The following is a 25,087-nucleotide window of genomic DNA, read 5'->3' on the forward strand; positions in this document are numbered from 1 at the left end:
TAAACATGTTTAATATAACGCTACTGTCCAATGAGATTGTGTTGTTGAATTGTGTGTGTGTGTGTGCGCCCACAAGGACAGTAAATCAAGGAAGATTCTCCCACGTGGCCACATTTCCCACGTCCCCATAAGGACAAAGGCTATTTTAAGTTTAGGGGTTAGGTTTAGGGTTAGAGGTGCAATTAGGGTTAAGGTTAGAATTAGGGTTAGAGTAAGGAGTTTGGGTTAGGGCTACATGTTAAGGTTAGGGTTAGGAATAGGGTTAGGTTTAGGGAAAATAGGATTTTGAATGGAAATTAATTGTAGGTCCCTCACGAGGAGAGAAGAATAAAATGCATGTGTGTGTGCATGTGTGTGAAAAAGAGAGAGTAAAAAATGGTCATGCCTTTGTAAACAAATTGGATTAGCAATAATGTTAATAATCTCCCTATTCACCTGAACTCAACCCAAAGGTCAACCTAACTAATGTAGTGCTGAGTGTTTAAACACACACACAGAGAAAAGAAATTGTACAACACCCTAAAATCTGAGAAATACTCTCCACTCATTCACAAAAACAACCTACTTTATTTAAAATGGAATGGGGTTGTACATTCTAGAATCTAGACTATAGTGATGTCACAAGCACTTGTCAGGAACTATGGATCCTGCAACCTACTCTACTCTGTCCTTCCGTTTGCTCAAATTATGGTGAGGTGAGACTGACGGACCGTAAAGACCTAAGATTGTTGTTGCCTTTAGTTCTGAGCTCTGGGTAAATTATTAAGCTGTCATTTGGGTTGTGTAAGTACAGAGAATCTGCTGTATTGATGGAAAACTACTTGTGTAAACATATTTTTTTTAATAACATAATATTTCCCTATGGAATTTCCTATGTTGCTGACTATCTAGCCCCTCGATCCACTATGTTCACAAATTCACAACCCCTATTCCATCTCTTTGAAACAGATCAACTTATTGTCATTTGACTCATTACAGGGGCCTAACATACAGGCTGTTGTAGAGGTCTTGTACAGGAGCATATACAGTATATATTTATCAGAAATGTTTTTATGACATTTATGTTTTCATTGCTCCTAAAATAAACACAACAGTGCAACTCTCTCTCTCTATCCTGCCCTCTCTCTCTCTCTCCCCCCTCCACTCTCTGATCCTGTAAAAAAGTATCAACATTGGACGAAGAGCTATTTATTGTCCATCAATTGAGCGAGGTATCTAAGAAACAGGAGAATGTAGCAGGCAGGGTGCCAACTGAAAGGCTTAGTTCCATCTTTGTACACACAGAAAGAGAGAGAACTTCGTAATGTTAGTATCTTACACACTTTTAAGACAGCTATTCTCATCTGAAAATATATCTAATGCATATTAAATGGCAGTTAAACAAATAATTTACCATAGGAGTCAAAGTTGTTTTATGTCCTCTAGGGCCTAGACCTACTATATCTCTGGCCTAGTTGAGGAGTGAAATGCATAGGCATACATTGGTGAACTCAAGGGGGAGACAAATCCTCCCATTTCACCCTTTCCCGGCTTGGAAATTCAAAACAAAACCGGTTATGTAATTTCCCGTGCTGCTCTACGACTAGAACAATCTTTGACGGTTATTAAAATTGAACAAAAAAAATAAAATTAAATCATAGGAACAATTTTAAGCAAAAGTGAATAGCAATATGAATTGGGCTAACGATCACACACCTCATGCATTTTGTTAAAAATTAAAATTCGACCGTTGAAATTTATATTTATTTTTTCCCCTTTTTCTCCGTGTCACCAGTGTGTGTAGAGCTGTCGAGGCGAGGCGTTGGCGCCATTTTCAAACTTCTGCTGCAAGAGAATGAATGTCTTGGTTGAAAAAGATATTTAACGAATTAATTGATATTTTCTGAATTGCATTTACACGGGGATTTGTTTTGTTTGTTGCATGAATGGTCGTTTCTTCATGGGACGAGGACGTATTTTCTCGTGGTAAGCATTTTTAGCATGCCTTGTTTTACAGGCTAGATAACATTAGTTTCATTTAGCTAATGGTAGCTAAAAAGAAACATTTAAGTTAACTAGCTAACTTACGTTTTCGACTGTTTTGTGGGCTGTTAGCCAGGAAATATAGCTAGCTACATTTAACAATTTCAACCGTCGTCATGTATTTCAAAACACTTTCACTCAATCTCAAAATAGATTAGTAGCTAACCTTATATAGGATGACTAGAAACTCGGCTAAATTAACAAGCTAGTTAGTTACTACGTTTCTTTGGTGGAATAGCCACGTTTAGCTTACGTCGCTAGCTCGTTTTGAAAGCTTTATGGCAGTTTAACACTGCAGTAAGATTTAGGCGACTTAAAAGTGAATCTCCTAACGTTAGCAAAGTACCTTCAGCGATGTAGTTAGCTAAAGTAAATTGATTTAAGGTTACTGTAATCTAACGTTAGCTGCTAACTATTTAATGGTTAGGACAGAGTTATGCTACGTCGGTGTCACACCCCCGTTTCAGTGCGAGTGCCATAGGTTTGCTTCGTGAACCCCTCCCCCAAATTCGCTCATGCAACCCCCCCTCGACAATCTACTCCACCCCCATATGTTCATATCAAATATTCGCTTGAAAATAATCATAAAACTGATTGTAAAGTTACAAAATGTTAGCAAACGGTTGAATAAGTCGTTTTAAATTGAATTAAGTCTGTAGGGTAAACGATCAACTGGGGGAAATCGCAACGACATTGTCTGAATCAGCATTTTTTTTTTGGTCGACCCAACCCCGTACTGTGCCATCTAGCTAAACACGATACATCATATGAATAGATAAACAGAAAAAAATCGACAAATGTTATCGAACGTTACAAAGTTGCATTGACCGATTGTAGATAACTTGAACCATTGTGACTTTTTTGGTGTGCAATTTATACTAAGTAGCTAACTAGTTCCCTGTAGCTGACGACAGTTGCCTGTCTTGCTCCTTGCCCTTTAGCTATGTTGCCAAAGTTGATAGCCTTCGCGTTACTTTTAGCTAAGATTGCTCTCTGATAAACGATGCTGTTCAACCATCAAGTTTAGTTAAAACCGGAAATAATGCATTAATCGGTGAATAATAGTACAATTTCTACATCTCACCCTATTCTTGCCATAAGTTCACAATCTAAATATTTTAATGTATTGGTTGATAGATACATTTAGTTTAATTTGTTTAATGAAACGTCTCCAAAATATTTAGAATAATGCATAGGACGAGATGTTGAATAGGTCAATGTAAAAAGATTCATTGAATTGTTACTAGTGAAAACCAGAGACCACCATATCGAACCTTGCATTTGTAACTGCGTCATCGTTGATGCCACGTATTGCACTTGCCACTGTACAATAAAAATGTTTCCTTTGCTCCTTTTCAGAACATCATATAGACCCATCCATTCAACTGCAATCTAGTATATATTCATATTGTGTGGAGCAAATCATTCATGTACTTTCAATGTTTTTTCTGGTGCAATTTATGGTAAATTAAAATGTATGCATGTAAATGAATATAAAAATAAGTAATAATATAGTGACCCCAAACTAGGCGCCTAGGTTTTGAAAAGGCATTTACTTCACAATATGCCACCGATTTTGCTGAATGACACACCCTGACCCTACCAAACTTTTTAACCTAAACTCTATTCATGCATAAGGCATGATCTAGAATCTGGTATCTGATCAGTAATATTTGCTACGGGAGGCTCAGATTTCTGTGTACTATAGCTAAAACATCTGCCATCTTCTAACTAGTGTGTGTCATTTTAGCACACAACCTGCAGAAATGTACAATCTGACTCATTTGACTTCTGCTAATAAACCACAATATATTCAGTCTATCATGTGGTACTGCTATGAAACAGGTGTTCTTTCAAATAAAGGTTGATTTTTAAATGCATAAAACATTCTATATGCAGTGAATATGTCTCATATTTTAACATGGCCTAATTTTGAGTTAAGGAAGTCAGACGGTAAAAGACAGCGCATTGCTGTATCATGGCCCCTGTTTAATACGCACTTTATTCCCTGGTGAATGTCTGAATAGTTGTAGGTGTCTTTCTCTGAAGCATCTGTCACAGTACATTTTGTCAGGTTTGTGTGCATCATATTTTAAGCTATTTTCATGTTTGAGTGGATTTGGATTGTGTGCTTGGCATGCTGTGGGAAGGATTTTAGACTTTTTCTGAGGTTGGATATAGTGGCTATTGTCTGCTTAGCTTACACCCTGTGGCATATACTGGTAGGCTAATAATGACTTTATGTGACTGGATTCATTTGTGCTTGCCAGTTAAATGTGTGGTATTCTTTTAGACTCTAATGCAGTGTTTCCCAAACTTGGTCCTCGGGGCTCCAAGGGGTGCATGTTTTTGTTTTTGCCCTAGCGCTACACAGTTTATTAAAATAATCCAAGCTTGGTGGTTAGTTGATTATTTGAATCAGCTGTGTAGTGATTGGGCAAAAAACAAAAGTGCACCCCTTGGGGCCCAGAGGACCGAGTTTGGGAAACACTGCTATAATGTAATGATTAAACTTTTGTACTGGTCCGGATTGTCTACAGTTACCAGAATAACCAGACAGACGTGCCTATTTAGAGGTAGTTGGGCTTAGCCAAGTCAACTTTGAGATGTTTTACTTTAGAATCAGAATGTCTGAATTGTGTGTTAAGTCTAAACATTTATGATGATGGCATTCTAGCTCTTTGTCTTTATTTTCGTGTGTGTGCGAGCGTGTTTGTACGTGCACTCATTTGTGTGGGTGTGGGGATGGTTGAGGCCTTCTGTCCCTGGTAAATCTATCTGTAGATCCAGAACTCAATTTTCTCTACTTTGTGTGCTTGCTCTCTTCCTTCTACTCCTTACACTGAACCCAGTCAAATTATTTGATTGCTGCTTTTCTGTTCGAACGATGATGTTGGCCCAGAGACCCCAAAGGATTGGAGAGACTCGGATATGCCATTTTTTAGTATTTTTCCCCTGTGTGCTCGTCCTTTTCTTTTCTGTTAATGAGAAATGGCACTCGGGCCAAGCTTGGAAAGTAGTCGTATCTTATTTTTTTTGTTCAGCTCGGCGACGTTCATTTGTGGTTTGTGGCTAATGCCTTTTTGGTGCGAAAACTCTGAATTGTCGCTGTGGCAAAAACCACCACACAAACGCGCAACGACACTTTCCTTAATTTTTATTTCCCTCGCTCTCTGTGCTTTTCTGCAGTCTAGCCTGTTCCTTCTTTTGCCCCCCACCCCTCCCTTTCTCTCTCCCTCCCTCTCTCTTTCTCCCTCCGTTGGCGGAGTGAAAGCCTTGGCAAGACAACAAAAAATCGAAGCGAGTGGCGGCTGCTGCTGCTCGCACTGGTGCAGCCCAGACTAGACAAACGTACCCTCGCAAATTAATTTTTTCCCGCCGGGCCTTTACCCCCACAAGCCCCAAATTTCACACCCATCACCCCTGATACCTTGAGGACCCCCTGCTTTTTTTCCAGATTTTTCGCACGCTCCGAAAATGACAATTTTTATTGTAGAAAGTGATGCTGAGGGAAAAAGAGTAACGGCTCCCCTTGCCTTTTTATGCCTACTAAGTTCCCCAAGCCTCCTCACTAGCTTCAGCGTAGAGCCGAGAGAGACTGCACACACAGCACAGCACAGCACAGGAGCCTGCCTTGGGGCCTGGTGGAGGTGAATAAGGGGGGAGGGTGGGTAACTGGGACTATGGCTTGGGGTGTAGTAGGCATTTTCTTTTTATTTATTTAACCTTTATCCAAAAAGTCCCATTGAGGTCAGAAGACCTCTTTTTACAAGGGAGACCTGAGTGTGGCGTAGGAAGAGATACTGGTGTACTAGGGGGACTAAAGTTTTTTGGGGCAAATTTTAGGACTTGGTTCAGAAAACCTCCCCATTAGGAAAGGGAGCCCCCAAAGCTTCTTTGACATTTTTTGTTCTTCTTAATTTAGGCTATGTTGTTATTCCCCAAGTGATCATTTCCTTGACTCATTTTAGTCATTTTTTTCTCTTTTATTTTCTATTTATTTATTGAGTTATGGGTGAAGTTTAGGCTTGCGTGTGTAGAGAGAGAGGGTGTAGAGAGTACATTGGCCTTCAGAGGTGCATCAATATAAGGAGAAATAGGCTACTACACACAAGGTGTGGGCTAGATTTAATTTGAAGAGGGTGTTTACATTCTGTTATTGGCCCCCAACCATTCCCTCCTTTTCCCATTATTTTGAACAAGGACCCAAGGTAAGTGAATCCTTTCTTCTTTATTTTCTCCTCTGTTTCAGGTCTTTTAAAATGGCCTCTGGTTTGAATGGAGAGAGACAAGCCTATCCATGTCAGAGAGAAACACTGAAAATTATTTTCTACTACCTCGTATGTCTGTCGCTCTTCCTGCCTCACATTTTCTCATTCTCTCTCCCTTACCCTCCCTCGCTCTTTCTGTCCCTCTGCAACCACTCTTTCTGCTTCGCTCTTTTTCGTTCGTTCTCTCTTGCCCCCCCTCCCTCTCTCCCTCCTTACTCATTTTGAATGAGCCTATCTGGCAATATAGAGTGAGAGGGAGAACAAATGCTTGCTGCCTGAGTTCTGACGTGATCATTGGCTTTTTAAAATCTCTAATGAGCTACTCATAATGTCATCCTGCTTTTCCTGAATGAATAATAATAATATCAATGTGGTCGTGTGGCACTAGTCTGAAATAGGCTAGTAGGCTATGTAATTATCTTCTAGTCTTTCCATTGTTTTAATTTGATGAAAATGTTGAATTAGTTTGGCATTAATCAATACTGGCTTGGTTTTAGTCTGGTCCTACTAGGACAAATGCTATTTGACCTTGAAATGCTTTTTCTCTCTTCCACATTGTAGGGTTAAAGTGGTGGTTTTGTTTAAAGTCTTAAATAATGGCCAATTGGTGTTCATTCTGTTAATATGAATTCATATCAATAGTATATTGGTGAAAGGTTTAATTTCGGTCTACTTTATGCCTTGGAAATCCAACTTTTCTAAGTCTAAAAAGTTTTTGCGAGACCCCCCTCCTAAAAAAACAAATATTGTTCTTACTTGATACAACAACTATCACAATTTTTACAGATTCGTTCATATTTCAGTAGTTGGCTTCACTGTCTGTTCCTATTTTGTCTTTTTACTTTCTTTTCAACAGATCACAAACCGGATTCCAAATATACAGGTCTTAATAAAACTAAACCTATTGTCATTTATGTATGAGTTTTCTCTTGTCTGTTCTGCAACTGGAATCGTGTTAGCATAGCCAGATTTGAGGGCCACATCAGTTCTATTTAAACGGTCAAGTGACTTCTGTATCTTGATAACACAAAAAATGTATTTCTTGTCTTGTCTCAAATGTAAATTCAACTAAACACGTTGTGTGTAAGATTAGCCTTATTTGAGGGCCACATCAGTTCTATTTCAACTGCTAGTGCCAAGAACGGACCCCTTGTAGTCATACAGTCGAGGCCTCTTGTGCCTCTTCCCCCTATTTTCATTCCCCTCTCCCTCCTCTCTGAGATGTGTGTGTGCGTGTCTTGTGGTTGCTACGTTAGCTGGAGCTCAGGTGCATCGCTGCTCGTGAATGTCAAGGTCACACCTTCTATTGGGGGTTCCTTCGCCCTGTTTTTCCTCTATCTTCTATTTCTCCCTCCTTTTCCTCTTCTTTTTTTCTCCCTCCTTTCCCATTCTCTCTCCCTCTTTTCCTTAATTTTCTTTTCACAAACTCTCTCTCACACACACACACCCGCACAGTCATGTTTGAAGATAATCTTGTCTTGATGACAGTGAGGCCCAACAAGTCCCAAACGTTCGATTGGTTACTGCTGCATATAGGGTGATTTATTGTGGTGATGTCTGTCATTTCTATGATTAGAGTATAATGAAATGAATTATTATTTGTTTTAACTGGCATTTTTTTCTGTTCTGTCAAATCTTTTTTTTTTATGAACTCCTATTCCTGTTTTTACTATTGGGATAGATTTTTAGATGTGGGGAAGTTGTCTTGATGAGAATAACTGACTCCTCACATGCTCTATGGTTTAGAATGGGCACTGTTTTCAAAATGGCACAATTTATAACTGTCATTCTACATATTGAGGTAATCGCGTTAATTTCAGCACATTATTTTGGGGATTCAGTTTGGCAATCTGCAGCACATAATGTATTTTGTTTTTTTTTGGGGGGTGTTATTGTTGGCAAAGGGGACATTTATATTTTATTTAGAAACCAAAAACCATTTAAAATCATCAGAATTATTTTCAATGTATGAGGATGTTGTCCTGTTTGGCCGTCTTGTATAAATTGTTCTTCTGCGTGAAGCATATCAGTATACCACCTGTAAAACCTAGAAATGGGGTCAAACAGGCAAAAGGGACAGGCTTTAAATTAAGACTAAGTATTATACAAATAGTTATTTTTATTAAGTATATTTTTACAGACTAGGTTTCTAACATTCTGATACAATGTAGTGTTTGAATAGATACATTTATGCACCTGGTGTAGTTAGTGAACTGTTCAGAAAGTGTCCTCTCTACCCCAACTTCTCTTTTTTTCATCATCATCCACCATTTTGTCCACTTGCCCACCATCCATTTTGTGGTCTCAAATACGTGAAGTATATCAAGTTGTATTATAATTGCAGTTTAATTTAAATTCCTATGAATTACATAGAATTGACTTGGTATTGCATTTGCCAAGAAAATCATTTCACCATCTGTCTCTTATTGTTTTCTTAAGAAAGCATAACTATTGTTGTACTACTCACAACTCATGTTTCTAAAACTCTAGAAGCAATTTGCCACCAGAGTGTAAAAATCACATATCTTTAAAATGTTATAGGCCGATATGTAATATCTTGGTTTTGTGTTATTTAAAGAATCTCTTCCACTGAAGTATGAGAGAGAGAGAGAGAGAGAATCTTGTCAGATTGTTATGTTAATGATCTGTTTTCTTCTTTATCTCCACAGCTCTATACCATGGAGAATCCTCTCTCTCTCTCTCGCCATCTCTCCTGGGTACCCTTTAGCAGCACATCATGTTTTGCAGGTATCTAAAAGCAACTCCAAATCATTATGTGCTGCCGCTGGGAGCCCTTGGAATCACTGCAATTCCAAAAGAACACTTCTGCGATTCCAATTCTGTCTATCAATGTTCCATTCTGAAGGAGAACTCTCCTTATCTGCACTGGCAGTTGTCAGTGTTAGTTTAACCTGTAATGTTGTCAGCTTATCACTTTTACTGTTGGCTCAATGTCATGTTTTTTGCCTGTTTTACAGTGCCAACAGAAAGTATTCATACCCATTGACTTATTCCACATTTTGTTACAGCCCGAATTCATAATGAATTCAATTGATTATCACCCATCGACACATAGTACCCCATAATGACAAAGTGAAAGCATGTTTTTAGAAATTTTAGCACGTTTAGGGACAATGTCATACAGAAATAGCTCATTTATGTAAGTATGTAAGTCAGTACATTTTAAAATCACCTTTTGCAGCAATTACAGCTGTCAGTCTTTCTGGGTACATCTAAGAGCTTTGTACACCTGGATTGTACAAGATTTGCACATTATTCTTAAAAACAAAACAAAATGGCTCTGTCAAGTTGGTTGTTGATTATTGTCATCTTGGTAAACAACTCCAGTGTATGTTTGGCCTTGTGTTTTAGGTTATTGTCCTGCTGAAAGGTGAATATGTCTCCCAGTGTCTGTTGGAAACTAGGTTTTCCTATTTTCAAGGTTTTGCCTGTGCTAAGCTCTGTTCTTTTTATCAACAAAAGAAAACTCCTTAGTCTTTGCCAATGACAAGCATGGTGTTTGCAACGCCAGGGCTGTGGGTTCGATTCCCACGGGGACCAGTACAAAAATGTATGCTCTCACTACTGTTAGTCATCCTGGACAGAGTGTCTGCTAAATGATGTAAATGTAACATGATGCAGCCACCACCATGCTTGAAAATATGAGGAGTGGTACTTGGTGTTGTTGGATTTATCCCAATCATAATTCTTTGCCACACTTTTTGCAGTTTTACTTTAGTGCCTTATTGCAAACAGGATGCATGTTTTGGAATATTTTTTCTTCTGTACAGGCTTCCTTCTTTTCAATATCTCATTTAAATTAGTACTATGGAGTAACTCCAATGTTGTTGTTCGTCCTCACCTATCACAGCCATTAAGCTCTAACCCCGTGAAATCCCTGAGCGGTTTCCTTCCTCTCCGGCAACTGAGTTTGTAAGGACGCCTGTTTCTTTGTCGTGACTGGTGGTATCACTGCACCACCCAAAAGTTTTTTTTTTTACTCATCTACCAGTGGGTGTGCTTCCTCCCTGGTCTTTGTGGTTGAATCTGTGTTTGAAATTCACCGCTCGACTGGGGGACCTTACATTTATCTGTATGTATGGGTTACAGAGATGAGGTAGTCATTAAAAAAAAACACGTTAACACAATTATCCATGCAACTCGTGACTTGTTAAGCACATTTTTACTCCTGAACTTATTTAGGCTTGCCATAACAAAGGAGTTTGAACACTTATTGACTCAAGACATTTCAGCTTTTCACTTTGAATGAATAAAAAATTAATAATTATCATTCCACTTTGACATTGCATGGACTCACTGTGTGCAATAAGTGTTTAATGACTACCTCATCTCTGTACGGTCTCTGTCGAGCAGTGCATTTGTGTGTGTCAGTAGCTTACACAATCTCAATTTGATACATTTTTAATTCTGGCTGTAACACAACAAAATGTGGAGAAAGTCAAGTGGTGTGAATACTTTCTGAAGCTTTTGGTTTGTTTAATAGTTGCTAGCTTCTTTTGAATATATCACTGAAGCGGAAATTCTTTGTGGTGGGGAGTGAAACGTGTAAAAATATGTCGCCATAAAACACAAAATGCCGGTAAAGACGTCTCTTCCTAATGTTGGAGCGAGGCCTTTGGCGTCAGCCAGAAGAGCCTGATGGTCCTACTGGCCAGCCAGGCTGTTAGTCTGTAGCCAAGCATACTGTAGGAGGGACCAAGGGGTTTTGGTCTGCCTGGTGGTCCTTCCAATGCAGTGTCTGTGTGACTGAGGCCTGTCAGTCTGCATGGTGGGCTGTCTCCAGACTAAGGCCGGGTGGTCAACCTGGCTGGCCTCCCCTCTAAGTGTGTGTCAGTTGGCCTGGCTGTTGAGCTCTCCTTTAGTCAGCCTGATGGTCTCTCTTCCTCTCCCCAGTGTGTCTGGCGTTAGCAGCACATCATTACTGGTAGCTGCCCCTTTTCTGGGCTGCCAGTATGGCTTGTGCTGCTCCAGTCAGCCACACACTTGTCTACAATACATCTTTATCTACTCCTCAACCTGGAGCTAAAATGGCATCAATTCCTGTTGTGTTCATATTCTGACATTTTTATTTTACTCAGTTATGTTTTATCAGAAGAAGCCCTGTGTTAAAAATATGCCACTATGTCCCTGGCTGTCCCTCATGTGTACTATTGAGGGCTGGTGATAATTTGAATATATTACTTCGTTTTATAAAGTGTAAGCATAAATGGGTGGAAATTGGCCTGATTTCACAGCCCTAGTATTTAATCACTCTAGCAGTTTGAGCTTTGAGCCAGTAACCAAAAGGTTGCTGGTTCAAATACCTAAACCAACAAGGTGAAAAATCTCTGCCCTAGTGCAAAGGCACTTAATCCTAATTTGCTCCAGGGGTGTGAGCCATACTAATATGGCTGACACTAAAACATCACTGCACCTATTTGGTGGTTTTTGTTTTTACACTTACTGTGCCCACCAGTGTTTTCAATTGTATAAAATCTCATTTCAATAAAGACTACACATTGAGTGACATGACTCCTGAAAGTAAAATTCTAGTTGGTAATTTGTCAATTTATTCAACATAATTCAGCAAATCGCACAGGTCATTTGATTGTCTTTAGAGTACGCCTCTATATAAAACTACAAATGTTTCAGTAACTTACCGAAAATATTTCCCCCCAAAATTACATGGGTCATGTTTTGAACAATAAGAATCCACCGTTTCAAACAGAAAACGGCACTAAACTAATTCCTGTCCTTTGATACAATTGTGTTCATCTATATTAGCCAGTATGCTTTTCAAATACCAGTTTAATTTGCTGGTGAGCTCAACACTGGGTTCACAAGTACATGATTCTGGAAACAACAGTTTGCAGTTGCAGCATTGTCAAATGGGAATTTGCAGGGCCACCTACCCCACATATAATTGACATAAACCAAGATGGCAAAATCTACACACTGTAGTCCTTGGCCATGCAGCTCTGCACATTAGCTTTGTGTAGTACAAATCAATCATGTATGAATAAATAAAAATACCATTATTTACATCCAACACATTCCTCATGCAAGAGAAATTTGCACCCCTCATAGGCCTTGGCTAAAAAAAGCAGGGAATAAGGTGCCATTTCAGATGCACCCATAGAGATCTGCCAAATCAAATCTGAAGGATCTCGGCTGTTGTCCATAGATGTCGGGGGGCTGCGTCTCAAATTGCGCTCTAATCCCTATTTAGTGGATTACATTTGACCAGGGTCCATAAGGCTCCAGTCAAAAGTAGTGCACTATGTAGGAAATAGGGTGCTAATGAAAACATCTTGGTCAACGAGAGAGGAGCGGCAGGTCACGAGTTCATAATGAAGCTGGAGTCGAGGTTCAGGTTGTCTTGAGAGGAGCAAAGAAAAACATTTTAGTTGGGGAAAAAATTGTGGATCTTTCTGGCAAGATTATAGAACTGACTTTCCACAAACTCAGTTATAGCATATTTTCTGCAAGATCTAAGGTATATCTTCTTGATCAATTTATGGCATGTTTATTTAGACTTTTCCTATGCAGTTTTTAATTTAGCGTACCTTCCTCACAGGGACAGAAATATTTTTCCCCCACCTAGTGGGCTTTGGAATTCGAACCAGCAACCTTAGTTATTGGCCCAACACTCTTAACTGCTAAACTACATATGCTGCCCCTCATAGTAATAGCTTCAAATCCAATTTTATTGGTCACATACACATTTAGCAGATGTTATTGTGGGTGTAGCAAAATGCTTATGTTCCTAACTCCAACAGTGCAGTAGTATCTAAAAACGAATCACAATACACACATCTAAAATGTAATTAAGAAATATAAATAGATTGGGCAATGTCAGTGGCATTGACTAAAATACAGTAGAATATAACAGTATATACATGAGATGAGTAAAGCAGTATTTAAACATTAAATTGACATGTCCCATTAAAGTGGCTAGTGGATTCCAAGTCTATGTATAGGGCAGCAGCCTCTAAGGTGCAGGGCTGTATAACCGGGTGGAAGCCGGCTAGTGATGGCTATTTAAGTCAGATGGCCTTAAGGTTGAAAATCTGCTTCTGTCTTGGTCCCAGCTTTGATGCACCTGTACTGACCTCGCCTTCTGGATGATAGCGGGGTGAACATGCAGTAGCTCGGGTGGTTGATGTCCTTGATGATCTTTTTGGCCTTCCTGTGACATTGGGTACTGTAGGTGTCCCTGAGGGCAGGTAGTTTGCACCCGGTGATGTGTTGGGCAGACCGCTCCACCCTCTGGAGAGCGGTGCAGTTGCCATACCAGGTCGTAATACAGCTTGACAGAATGCTCTCAATTGTGCATCTTAAAGTTTGATGGTTTTTGTGGCCAAGCCACATTTTCTTCAGCCTCCTGAGGTTGAAGAGGCGCTGTTGCGCCTTCACTACATTGTCCGTCTGGGTGGACCATTTCAGATAATGATGTGTACGCCGAGGAACTTGAAGCTTTCCAGAGGTGTTTCCTACCATCACCACCTGGGGGCAGCCCATCTTAATGATAAGCTTGGAGGGTACTATGGTGTTGAATGCGGAGTTATAGTCAATGAACAGCATTCTTACATAGAAATTCCTCTTGTTCAGATGGGATAGGGCAGTGTGCAGTGCATCTATTGGGGTGGTAAGCAAATTGAAGTTGTTCTAGGGTGTCCTGAACTAGCCTCAAAGCACTTCATGATGACGAGTGCTATGGTGCGATAACTAAATTACTAAGTTAGCTTTGCTTTTTTGGGGTACAGGAACAATGGTGGACATCTTGAAGCAAGTGGGGACAGAATGGGATAGGGAGGGAATGAAATTGTCTGTAAACACTAGGGATGCACAATAAAAAATATATATGAACAGTGATCATATCGGAAATCGTCCGATGTGCAAACCTATATAACGTAGGTACATGTAATGACGCCATGTAAAATTTGCCGCTATACGTGCAACACAGCATTCCTAAACTAGCTCACAATGTCTGCTGTGTGGATCGAGCAGTCATTTGAAAGAGTAAGACATTTTCAGCGAGGCAACTCCAAGGTGAAATCCATCTACCTACCTCATACATTATTTATCTTGCTCCTTTGCACCCCAGTATCTCTACTTGCACATTCATCTTCTGCACATATACCATTCCAGTGTTTAATTGCTATATTGTAATTACTTCTCCACCATGGCCTATTTATTGCCTTAACTCCCTTATCTTACCTCATTTGCACTCACTGTAATATAGACTTTCTTTTCAACTGTATTATTGACTTTTGTTTCTTCCATGTGTAACTCTGTGTTGTTGTATGTGTCGACTTGCTATGCTTTATCTTGGCCAGGTCACAGTTGCAAATGAGAACTTGTTCTCAACTAGCCTACCTGGTGAAATAAATAAAGCCAAGATAATGGAATTCATTGCCCTTGACAATCAACCGTTCTCTGTCGTGGGTGATGTTGACTTTCGCCGACTGGTCAAGCACCGGTACACACTACCAAGCATGCTATTTTTTCAGATGTTGCCCTACTGGAGTTATGCGGTAATAGCGTCACGACATACATACTATGGAAGGTCGTTTGGGTTTTTGCGTGTCAAAAGACTAGCACTGTCAAAGCTGTACAAAAGTCTCCAAACAATCAAATACCGGCCACGAATGATGGGTTTACAATACCGCGTTGGTAACAAAGCATAATTTGTTCAACCGCAACTTCTGGGGTAGCGAGCACCAATACAACCAGCCTGAAAACAATGTTTCACTATTCTTAGCAATGATTTAGGAATCCTTGTAAGTATTAGCTTGGTTGCCACTTGTTGTTCACCTATTTAAATTGAACTTCTGTGCATGAAAATAAATAGCTAATCAGCAACTTAACCCCGTTGCCCAAAACTAACGTTTTAAAGCAGCTTCATTTGGCTAGTGAGGCTCGACCGCACTGGGTTGTGTTGTGACGCTAGCCACATTAGTGGAATTTGAGATTTGTCTTCAAAATAAAAGTAATTGACAGTAATGCAAATGAATACAGATAAATAAAAGTATGGCATAATTATACTAAGGCTAACCGCAAAGTCCACTATTGTGGCTCATCCTTATTGTTGCTAGCTTCACACAGATATCCAGCCACCATTAATCAAATAAGAACTCTTATAAATTCGGGTTGTTTTAGACGACACCTAGCTACTGAAACCGATGTCATATCTTTTTTGACACGCAAAGACCCAAAACGGCATTCCATAGAAATGCTGGTTGAGAATGAAACGACTAAACAAAAGCAAGTAAGTGAAATAAATAGGTTTTGATTATGTTTTACTGGTAATGGGGATATACGTAAATGCCAACAAAATAACTTTTTGGTCAGTGTGATGTGCGTGTAACCTTTATTTAACTAGGCAAGTAAGTTAAGAAATTCTTATTTCCAACCTAAGTGTATGTAAACTTCCGACTTCAACTGTACGTCTCATTTCTGAGCCGTTGAATTGCGACTCCACTTTGTCTCTGTACTGACGTTTTGCCTGTTTGCCTTACAGATGGAATAACTACACTGTTTGTATTCGCCCATTTTCCCAGTCACTTGCCATGGTTAAATGCTGTGGTTCGCACTTTCATTTCTGTGCGAATGCTGCCATCCATCCAGTTTCTGGTTTGGGTAGGTTTTAAGTCAGTGGTTATCCGTCAATGTTATTCTCAGAGGCTACCCGGAACATTTCCGGAGCAAAATGGAGTCGATCAGATTTGCCGAAGAATGTGTGGGGGAGGGCCTTGTAGGCATTTCGAAAAGTTGAGTGACGGTCCAATGTTTGACCAGCGCGAATATTACAGTCAATGGTCAATGTGTTGGTCAAACTTGGGTAGCGTTTTCCTCAAATTTGCTTTGTTAAAATCACCAGCTACAATAAATATAGTTTCCAGTTTGCATAAAGTCCAGTGTAGTTCTTTTAGGACCATTGTGGCATCAGCTTGAGGGGGAATATACAGGGCTGTGATTATGACAGAAGAGAATTCTCTTGGGAGGTAATACGGTCGGCATTTGATTGTAGTATTCTAGGTCGGGTGAACAAAAGGACTTTCTGTATGTTAATCACAATCACACCATGAGTGTTTGATCATGAAACATACACCCTCACCTTTCTTCTTCCCGGAGAGTTCTTGATTCCTGTCTTGAAGACCAGTAATTATTGGTTTCCCCTCATTCAGGCAATAGCAAAGGCTGTGCATTATCACTAGATAGTAGTCAAAATAAGCCCGTTCCCTCTCACCCTGATCGAAGTTGAGTTTCTTGGAGTTGGATCCCTCTCCCAGTCCCTCTATGTCTACCAGGTCAGAGTTAACGTCAGAGTCATTCAGAGCACTCAGAGTCACATCTGCTGGAACACACAGGCAGGAAGAGCTAAGTATTTTTCTTTATCCCATTGTTTGAAATATAATAGACAGACTAAATATTCACAGTTAAACTATTCAATTTGATCTGCAAGGACTTTTCTAATTGCATTGCACATACTTTGTTGAAAAATAATCCTTTCAATATTGAGGTAAAATTTAAAAAAAGGCTGAAGGTGGGACTGATTAGAAATCATTGCCAAGATGGCAACTACAAAATGTATTGATTGATTCCTTCCTTCATCCATCTCCACTCACCTGCAGACTTCTGTTTCTTCATGGTGGGAATGGCCAGAGTCACATTTCCCTGGACACCTGCCTTCATGACAACCTGTGAGGTCGGCACAGCAATGACAGTTGGGGTTGCCGTGGTGGCTATGGTAACAGCAGTCTTCTTGGCGGTCTTTTTTGGGGAGTCGGTGGAAATGGGCATCCCAGTCTCGTCATAGAGCTTCCTCTTCACTGTACTTTTAATCTGGACCCTTTGGAAAGAGGAGACAAGGTAGGATCAGGTTAGCGGTGGTGATTAAACCAGTAACCTGTCAACAAAAATGTTTTAAGTAAACCATCATGAATTGATAGATCTTTAGCACTAGCATGTGGATAGTACAATGCATGTGTGGTTAAATAGATCTGAATGCGATATTTTAGATCTAGTGATGGTTTAGCTCATCAGGGCTTGTGTCACTGATAGACTTATCTTCCTATTACTTTAGAGCTACCTCTGAAAACATCTCATTGGCCACCCAGACGCGAATGGAGCGAAGAGACATACAAGGGGTAAGAGACCAAGACCGGGTGAAGGACTACAATGATAGAGGGCCATTAGGAATGAAAAGAGACCAGGGGGAGGGGGCCTTACACGGTGCGTTCCTTGATGACAGCGCTGAGGGAGTTCAGGTCATCACCAAACCTCACCACGGCCGATCTCAGCTGCCCAATCTCAGTGTCCGTCCACTTAGCTCTGCAACGACACACAGGGCGTTTCAGATCCACTAGACTACATTGCAGTTGCACAGATCTACAAATGACCTAGCGTCCTAAATAACTACACATTATTAATTTGTAGATTAGTCTGGTCAGTTGGTGATCAGCGATTGATGCCCTTGAACACGTCCAGAGACGAAAAGAGAGTGGACATGGCGTGGGCGGGTGTCGAGTGCTTTCTGGTAATGACGCAAAATGACTTATTGGCGGGGATATTCAAGATGGAGCACATATCATTGTAATGTGTACAGTGTGCTACAAGTGACACAAGCCCAGAAAGTAAAGTCATGATCAGTAGACTTCCAAGTTTAGTCTGATTTTAGAACTCTACATAAATCGATACAGATATTTATCTCTATCTGTAACTTGGTGTGTGTATTCTCACCCTGCGGGACTGGAGTCAGCTACGGGGTGCAGTTGCATGGTCAGCTCCCCTAACTTGGTGAAAGCAGCTCCTGCTGCTGAGAAGATCTCCCCAACCTTGAAAATTAAAGCAGAAAACACATAAGAAAATGAGATAATTCAAAAAGTATTGATTTTTGAGACAGTAGCTAAGGTCTTTCCACATTGTTACATTAGCCTTATTCCTCATTGTACACACAATACCCCATAATGACAAAGCAAAGACAGGATTAGACATTTTATTTTTTAATAATATTTACATATGCAGCGATTACAGCAGAGTCTTCTTGGGTTTGACGCTACAAGCTGTAGTCGAGTTCATCCCATTCTTCTTTGCAGATCCTCTCAAGCACTGTCAGGTTGGATGGTGAGCGTTGCTGCACAGCTATTTTCAGGACTCTCCAGAGATGTTTGATTGGGTTCAAGTCTGGGCTCTGGCTGGTTCACTCAAGGACATTCAGAGACTTGTCCAGATGCCACTTCTGCGTCTTCGCTGTGTGCTTAGGGTTGTTGTCCTGTTGAAAGGTGAACTGTCACCCCAGTCAGAGGTCCTGAGCAGGTTTTCATCAAGGATCTCTCTGTACTTTGCTCTGTTCATCTTTCCCTCGATCCCGACTAGTCTCCCAGTCCCTGCCGCTGAGAAACATCCCCATTGCATGATGCTGCCACCACCGTGATTCACCGTAGGGATGGTGCCAGGTCTCCTTCAGACGTGGCGCTTGGGATTCAGGCCAAATAGTTTAATCATCAGACCAGAGAATCCAGTTTCTCATAGTCTGAGAGTCCTTTAGGTGCCTTTTGGCAAACTCCAAGTGGGCTGTTGTGCCTTTTACTGAAGAGTGGCTTCCGTCTGGCCACTCTTAAAGGCCTGGTAGATCCAAACTATTTCCATTTAAGAATGGAGGCCACTGTGTTCATGGGGACCTTCAATGCTGCAGAAATGTTAGAGTACCATTCCCCAGATCTGTGCCAACACAATCCTGTCTCTGAGCTCTACAGACAATTCCTTCGAACTCATGGCTCTTCTCTGACATGCACGGTCAACTGTGGGATCTTATATAGACAGGTGTGTGCCTTTCCAGATCATGTCCAATCAATTGAATTTACCACAGGTGGACATCAATCAAGTTGTAGAAACATCCCAAGGATGATCAATGGAAACAGGATGCACCTGAGGTCAATTTCGAGTATCATAGCTAAGGGTCTGATTACCTATGTAAATAAAATGGGTTTAAACATGAATTTGCTAACATTTTTTTTATATTTTTTTTACTTAACGCTGTGTCATTATGGGTTATTGTGTGTAGATTAATTTTATTTAATACATTTTAGAAAAAGGCTGTAAAGAAACCCAAATACACTGTATGATCAATTGTATTACAAGGCAATGCCTTGTTGAAAACTTTTACGGACTACAAAGGGAAACACAGACGCGAGCAGCCCAGTGACAGAGCCTACCAGACGAGCTAAATGTCTTATCCTTGCGTCGAGGCCAGCAACACTGAAGCATGCAGAGTGCACCTGTGTGATAACGCTCTCGGTAGCCGATGTGTGCAAAACCGTTAAAAACAGGTCAATATTCACAAATCCGTGGGGCCAGACGGATTACCAGGATGTGCACTCAAGCCACGCGCAGACCAACTGTCAAGTGTCTACACTGACATTTGCTAACCCTCCCTGACAGTCTGCAATACCTACATGTTTCAAGCAGACAACCATAGTCCCTTTGTCCAAGGAATCAAAGGTTACCTGCCTAAATGATTACCGCCCCATGGCACTCACATCTGTAGCCATGAAGTGCTTTGAGAGGCTGATCATGGCTCACATCAACAGCATCTTCCCGGATACGCTAGACCCACTCTAATTCGCATACTGCCAAAGCAGATCCACAGATGACGCAATTTCAAATGCACTCCACACTGCCCTTTCCCCCCTGGACAAAAGGAAAACCTTCATGATCCTTGGTGTCCACATCACCAACGAACTATCATGGTCCAAACTTGAGGTCGACTGATTAATCGGAATGGCCGATTAATTAGGGCCGATTTCAAGTTTTCATAACAAATCAGAAGTCAGTATTTTGGGCGCCGATTTGACATTTTAAAAAAATGACACCTTTATTTAATCTTTATTTGACTAGGCAAGTCAGTTAAGAACACATTCTTATTTTCAAAGATGGCCTAGGAACGGTGGGTTAACCTTGTCAGCTCGGGGGATCCAATCTTGCAACCTTACAGTTAACTAGTCCAACACAATAACGACCTGCCTCTCTCTCGTTGCACTCCACAAGGAGACTGCCTGTTACGTAAATGCAGTAAGCCAAGGTAAGTTGTTAGCTAGCATTAAACGTATCTTATAAAAAACAATCAATCATAATCACTAGTTAACTACACATGGTTGATGATATTACTAGATATTATCTAGCGTGTCCTGTGTTGCATATAATCTGACTGAGCATACAAGCATACAGTGGGGCAAAAAAGTATTTAGTCAGCCACCAATTGTGAAAGTTCTCCCACTTAAAAAGATGAGGCCTGTAATTTATCATAGGTACACTTCAACTATGACAGACAAAATGAGAGAAAAAAAACATTGTAGGATTTTTTATGAATTTATTTGCAAATTATGGTGGAAAAGTAATAACTACCATCAGTAACACACTATGCACTTTTACGTTACATTTACATTTAAGTCATTTGGCAGACGCTCTTATCCAGAGCGACTTACAAATTGGTGCATTCACCTTATGACATCCAGTGGAACAGCCACTTTACAATAGTGCATCTAAATCTTTTAAGGGGGGTGAGAAGGATTACTTTATCCTATCCTAGGTATTCCTTAAAGAGTTGGGGTTTCAGGTGTCTCCGGAAGGTGGTGATTGACTCCGCTGTCCTGGCGTCGTGAGGGAGTGTGTTCCACCATTGGGGAGCCAGAGCAGCGAACAGTTTTGACTGGGCTGAGCGGGAACTGTACTTCCTCAGTGGTAGGGAGGCGAGCAGGCCAGAGGTGGATGAACGCAGTGCCCTTGTTTGGGTGTAGGGCCTGATCAGAGCCTGGAGGTACTGAGGTGCCGTTCCCCTCACAGCTCCGTAGGCAAGCACCATGGTCTTGTAGCGGATGCGAGCTTCAACTGGAAGCCAGTGGAGAGAGCGGAGGAGCGGGGTGACGTGAGAGAACTTGGGAAGGTTGAACACCAGACGGGCTGCGGCGTTCTGGATGAGTTGTAGGGGTTTAATGGCACAGGCAGGGAGCCCAGCCAACAGCGAGTTGCAGTAATCCAGACGGGATATGACAAGTGCCTGGATTAGGACCTGCGCCGCTTCCTGTGTGAGGCAGGGTCGTACTCTGCGGATGTTGTAGAGCATGAACCTACAGGAACGGGCCACCGCCTTGATGTTAGTTGAGAACGACAGGGTGTTGTCCAGGATCACGCCAAGGTTCTTAGCGCTCTGGGAGGCGCTAAGTTATTCTCCAACACTTTGTTTTTGCATTATTTAAACCAAATTGAACATGTTTCATTATCTACTTGAGGCTAAATTGATGTTATTGATGTATTATATTAAGTTAAAATAAGTGTTAATTCAGTATTGTTGTAATTGTCATTATTACAAATAAAAAAAATGTATTAAAAAAACAAATATATATTTTTTTAATTGGCAGATTAATCGGTATCGGCTTTTTTGGTCCTCCAATAATCGGTATTGGCGTTGAGAAATCATAATCGGTCGACCTCTAGTCCAAACACAAAGACAGTCTTACATTTACATTTACATTTAAGTCATTTAGCAGACGCTCTTATCCAGAGCGACTTATGTCTTGAAGAGGGAACAACAAAACTTTTCCCCCCTCAGGCAACTGAATAGATTTGGCATGAGTCCCCAGATAGTCAAAAGGTTCTACAGCTGCACCATTGAGAGCATCCTGACCGGTTGCATCACCGCCTGGTATGGCAACTGCTTGGCATCTGACAACAAGGCCCTAGAGGGTAGTGCATATGGCCCAGTACATCATATGACCCAGTACATCCAGGACCTATATAATAGGCGGTGTCAGAGGAAAGCCCATAAAATTGTCAGACTCCAGTCACAGACTTCTCTGCCACTGCACGTCAAGCGGTACCAGAGCACCAAGTCTAGGACAAAAAAGCTCCTTAACAGCTTCTACCCCCAAGCCATAAAACTACTGAACAATTAATCAAATTATTTTGTACAATGCTGCTACTCACTGTTTATCTATGCATAGTCACTTCAACCCTACCTACATGTACAAATTACCTCAACTAACCCCCACACACTGACTCAGTACCGGTACCCCTGTATATAGCAGCCTCGTTATTGTTTTGTTGTTACTTTAGTTTGTTTTCTTAGCTCTTCTTGAACTGCACAGTTGGTTAAGGGCGTGTAAGCGTTTCACGGTAAGGTCTACGCTTGTATTCGGCGCATGTAACAAATATTGATTTGTTGGAATAATATCAAAACAGGATTAGTCCATTTTATCCAGCATTGGTGTTTTGTACGGTTGCAATGGCGTAATCTTTATTTTAAGAGATCATTAATGAGGGGTTTTCCTCCATGCAGACAGCGCCGTAGTGTGGTAGCTTCCTTACAAAGTAAGTACACATGGAAGTGAGAAAAGTTAATGCACGACATTGACAACATTCAGCCACGTCCTGGGTGCTTGACTTATTATAACACGAATAATGGTATAGGAAAGACAGTAAACTGTAAATGTATCTTTGGAATAACCCATGTGAGCTTAAATAGCGGTTACATGGCTGCCATTCGAATTCGCTTGTTAGCTGACGACGTTAGGTAGCTAACATGAGCTAGATTTGTGCAGGACCTAGCTAACAGCAAAATATACGGCTAAAATCAAAACGTGAGAATAACCTACCTTCGTTGAGGCTGAAGTCATTTTTCTTTTTGTAGTTGCTGAACAAATTCAGATTTTCCTGTGAATAACGCCGTTTAGAGAAGCTAGCTACGCTTCAGGTTAGTTAGCCTGCTTGCATTGCAGGCTCAGCTGTTAATACAAATACCAACTTCGTCCACGTCTTACAATATTTATATTTTTGTCTGCAGTCCTCAATTGTTTTCAGTGAGCCTGTGAATTGTGTTAAAACGGATCTTGTGTTTTTGTTGTTGTTGCAATAATCAGAAATGTGTAGCTAAAAATAAATGACGTACACAAATGACAATGTGGACAAACGCAAGATTTAACGTGCGCTAATAAATCCCAAATGCTGATTGGTCCAAAATTCATACCACGTGTTTGTGATTCTTCTTTGGTATCACGACGCACATTTTGTTTGTGCATACCGCCACCTACTGTGCGGGATTGTGTGGTCGAACATGTTACATATATCTTTTATTCTTCAAAGTAGCCACTCTTTGCCTTGATGACAGCTTTGCACACTCTTGGTATTCTCCCAACCAGCTACACGAGGAATGCTTTTCCAACAGTCTTGAAGGTGTTCCCACAAATCAAATTTTAATTGTCACATGCTCACTTACAAGCCCTTAAGTTTTAAGTAAAAATAAGTGTGAAGTAAACAAACAAACAACAAAAAATTAAACAGCAGAAGTAAAATAACAATAGTGAGGCTATATACAGGGGGTACCGGTACAGAGTCAATGTGTGCGGGGGCATCGGTTAGTCAAGGTCATTGAGGTAATATGTACATGTAGGTAGAGTTAAAGTGACTATGCATAGATAATAAACAGATAGTAGCAGCAGTGTAAAAAAGGGGTCTGGGTAGCCCTTTGATTTGCTGTTCAGGAGTCTTATGGCTTGGGGGTAGAATCTGTTAAGAAGCCTTTTGGACCTAGACTTGGCGCTCCGGTACCTAGGCCGTTCTGTAGCAAAGAGAACAGTCTATGGCTGGGGTCTTTGACAATTTTTAGGGCCATCCTCCGACACCGCCTGGTATAGAGGTCCTAGGTGGCAGGAAGCTTGGCCCCAGTGATGTACTGGGCAGTACGCACAACCCCCTGTAGTGCCTTGCGGTCGGAGGCCGAGCAGTTGCCATACCAGGCTCTCGATTGTGCAGCTGTAGAATCTTTTGAGGATTTGAGGACCCATGCCAAATCTTTTCAGTCTCCTGAGGGGGAATAGGTTTTGTCGTGCCCTCTTCATGGCTGTCTTAGTGTGTTTGGACCACGATAGTTTGTTGGAGATGTGGACACCAAGGAACTTGAAGGTCTTAGCCCCGTCGATGAGAATGGGGGCGTGCTTGATCCTCTTTTTCCTGTAGTCCACAATCATCTCCTTTGTCTTGATCATGTTCAGGGAGAGGTTGTTGTCCTGGCACCACAAGGCCAGGTCTCTGACCTCCTCCCTATAGGCTGTCTCATCATTGTCAGTGATCAGGCCTACCACTGTTGTGTCATCAGCAAACTTGATGATGGTGTTGGAGTTGTGTTTGGCCATGCAGTCATGAGTGAACAGGGAGTACAGGATGGGACTGAGCACCCACCCCTGAGGGACCCCTGTGTTGAGGATCAGCGTGGCGGATGTGTTGTTATCTACCTCAGAAAGTTCAGAATCCAGTTGCAGAGAGAGTTGTTTTGTCCCATGGTCCTTAGATTAGTGTTTAGCTTTGAGGGCACTTTGGTGTTGAACGCTGAGCTGTAGTCAATGAATAACATTTTCACATAGGTGTTTCTTTTGTCCAGGTGGGAAAGGGCAGTGTGGAGTGCAATAGAGATTGCGTCATCTGTGGATCTGTTGGTGCGGTATGCAAATTGGAGTGGGTCTAGTGTTTCTGGGATAATGGTGTTGATTGTGAGCCATGACCAGCCTTTCAAAGCATTTCATACCTACAGACGTGAGTGCTATGGGTCGGTAGTCATTTAGGCAGGTTATCTTAGTGTTCTTGGGCACAGGGACTATGGTGGTCTGCATGAAACATACAGTGCCTTGCGAAAGTATTCGGCCCCCTTGAACTTTGCGACCTTTTGCCACATTTCAGGCTTCAAACATAAAGATATAAAACTGTATTTTTTGGTGAAGAATCAACAACAAGTGGGACAC

The 25,087-nt window shown here is 41.1% G+C and overlaps 1 protein-coding gene across 6 annotated transcripts; it reads right to left on the reverse strand.

Moving 5' to 3' along the window:
* Nucleotides 1–11,835: 11,835 nt before the first annotated feature.
* zgc:92664 (uncharacterized protein LOC436695 homolog) lies at nt 11,836–23,291 on the reverse strand. Of its 6 annotated transcripts, none has more exons than XM_035783926.2 (7): nt 22,949–23,291; nt 18,039–18,133; nt 17,529–17,630; nt 16,925–17,148; nt 16,546–16,653; nt 16,414–16,442; nt 11,836–12,671 (listed from the first exon to the last, which is right to left on the reverse strand). In XM_035783926.2, the coding sequence occupies exons 1-7, from the start codon at nt 22,967–22,969 to the stop codon at nt 12,663–12,665; spliced, it is 588 nt and encodes a 195-aa protein (XP_035639819.1). In that variant the 5' UTR covers nt 22,970–23,291; the 3' UTR covers nt 11,836–12,662. The 6 variants fall into 6 exon arrangements, with proteins under 6 accessions (XP_035639819.1, XP_035639820.1, XP_035639817.1 ...); XM_035783927.2 differs by having other exon boundaries at nt 16,546–16,650; nt 22,949–23,288; XM_035783924.2 differs by lacking the exon at nt 16,414–16,442 and having other exon boundaries at nt 22,949–23,287.
* Between the last annotated feature and the right edge of the window lie 1,796 nt (nt 23,292–25,087).

The sequence above is a fragment of the Oncorhynchus keta genome, chromosome 13, assembly GCF_023373465.1.
Source record: "Oncorhynchus keta strain PuntledgeMale-10-30-2019 chromosome 13, Oket_V2, whole genome shotgun sequence".
Taxonomy (NCBI): domain Eukaryota; kingdom Metazoa; phylum Chordata; class Actinopteri; order Salmoniformes; family Salmonidae; genus Oncorhynchus; species Oncorhynchus keta.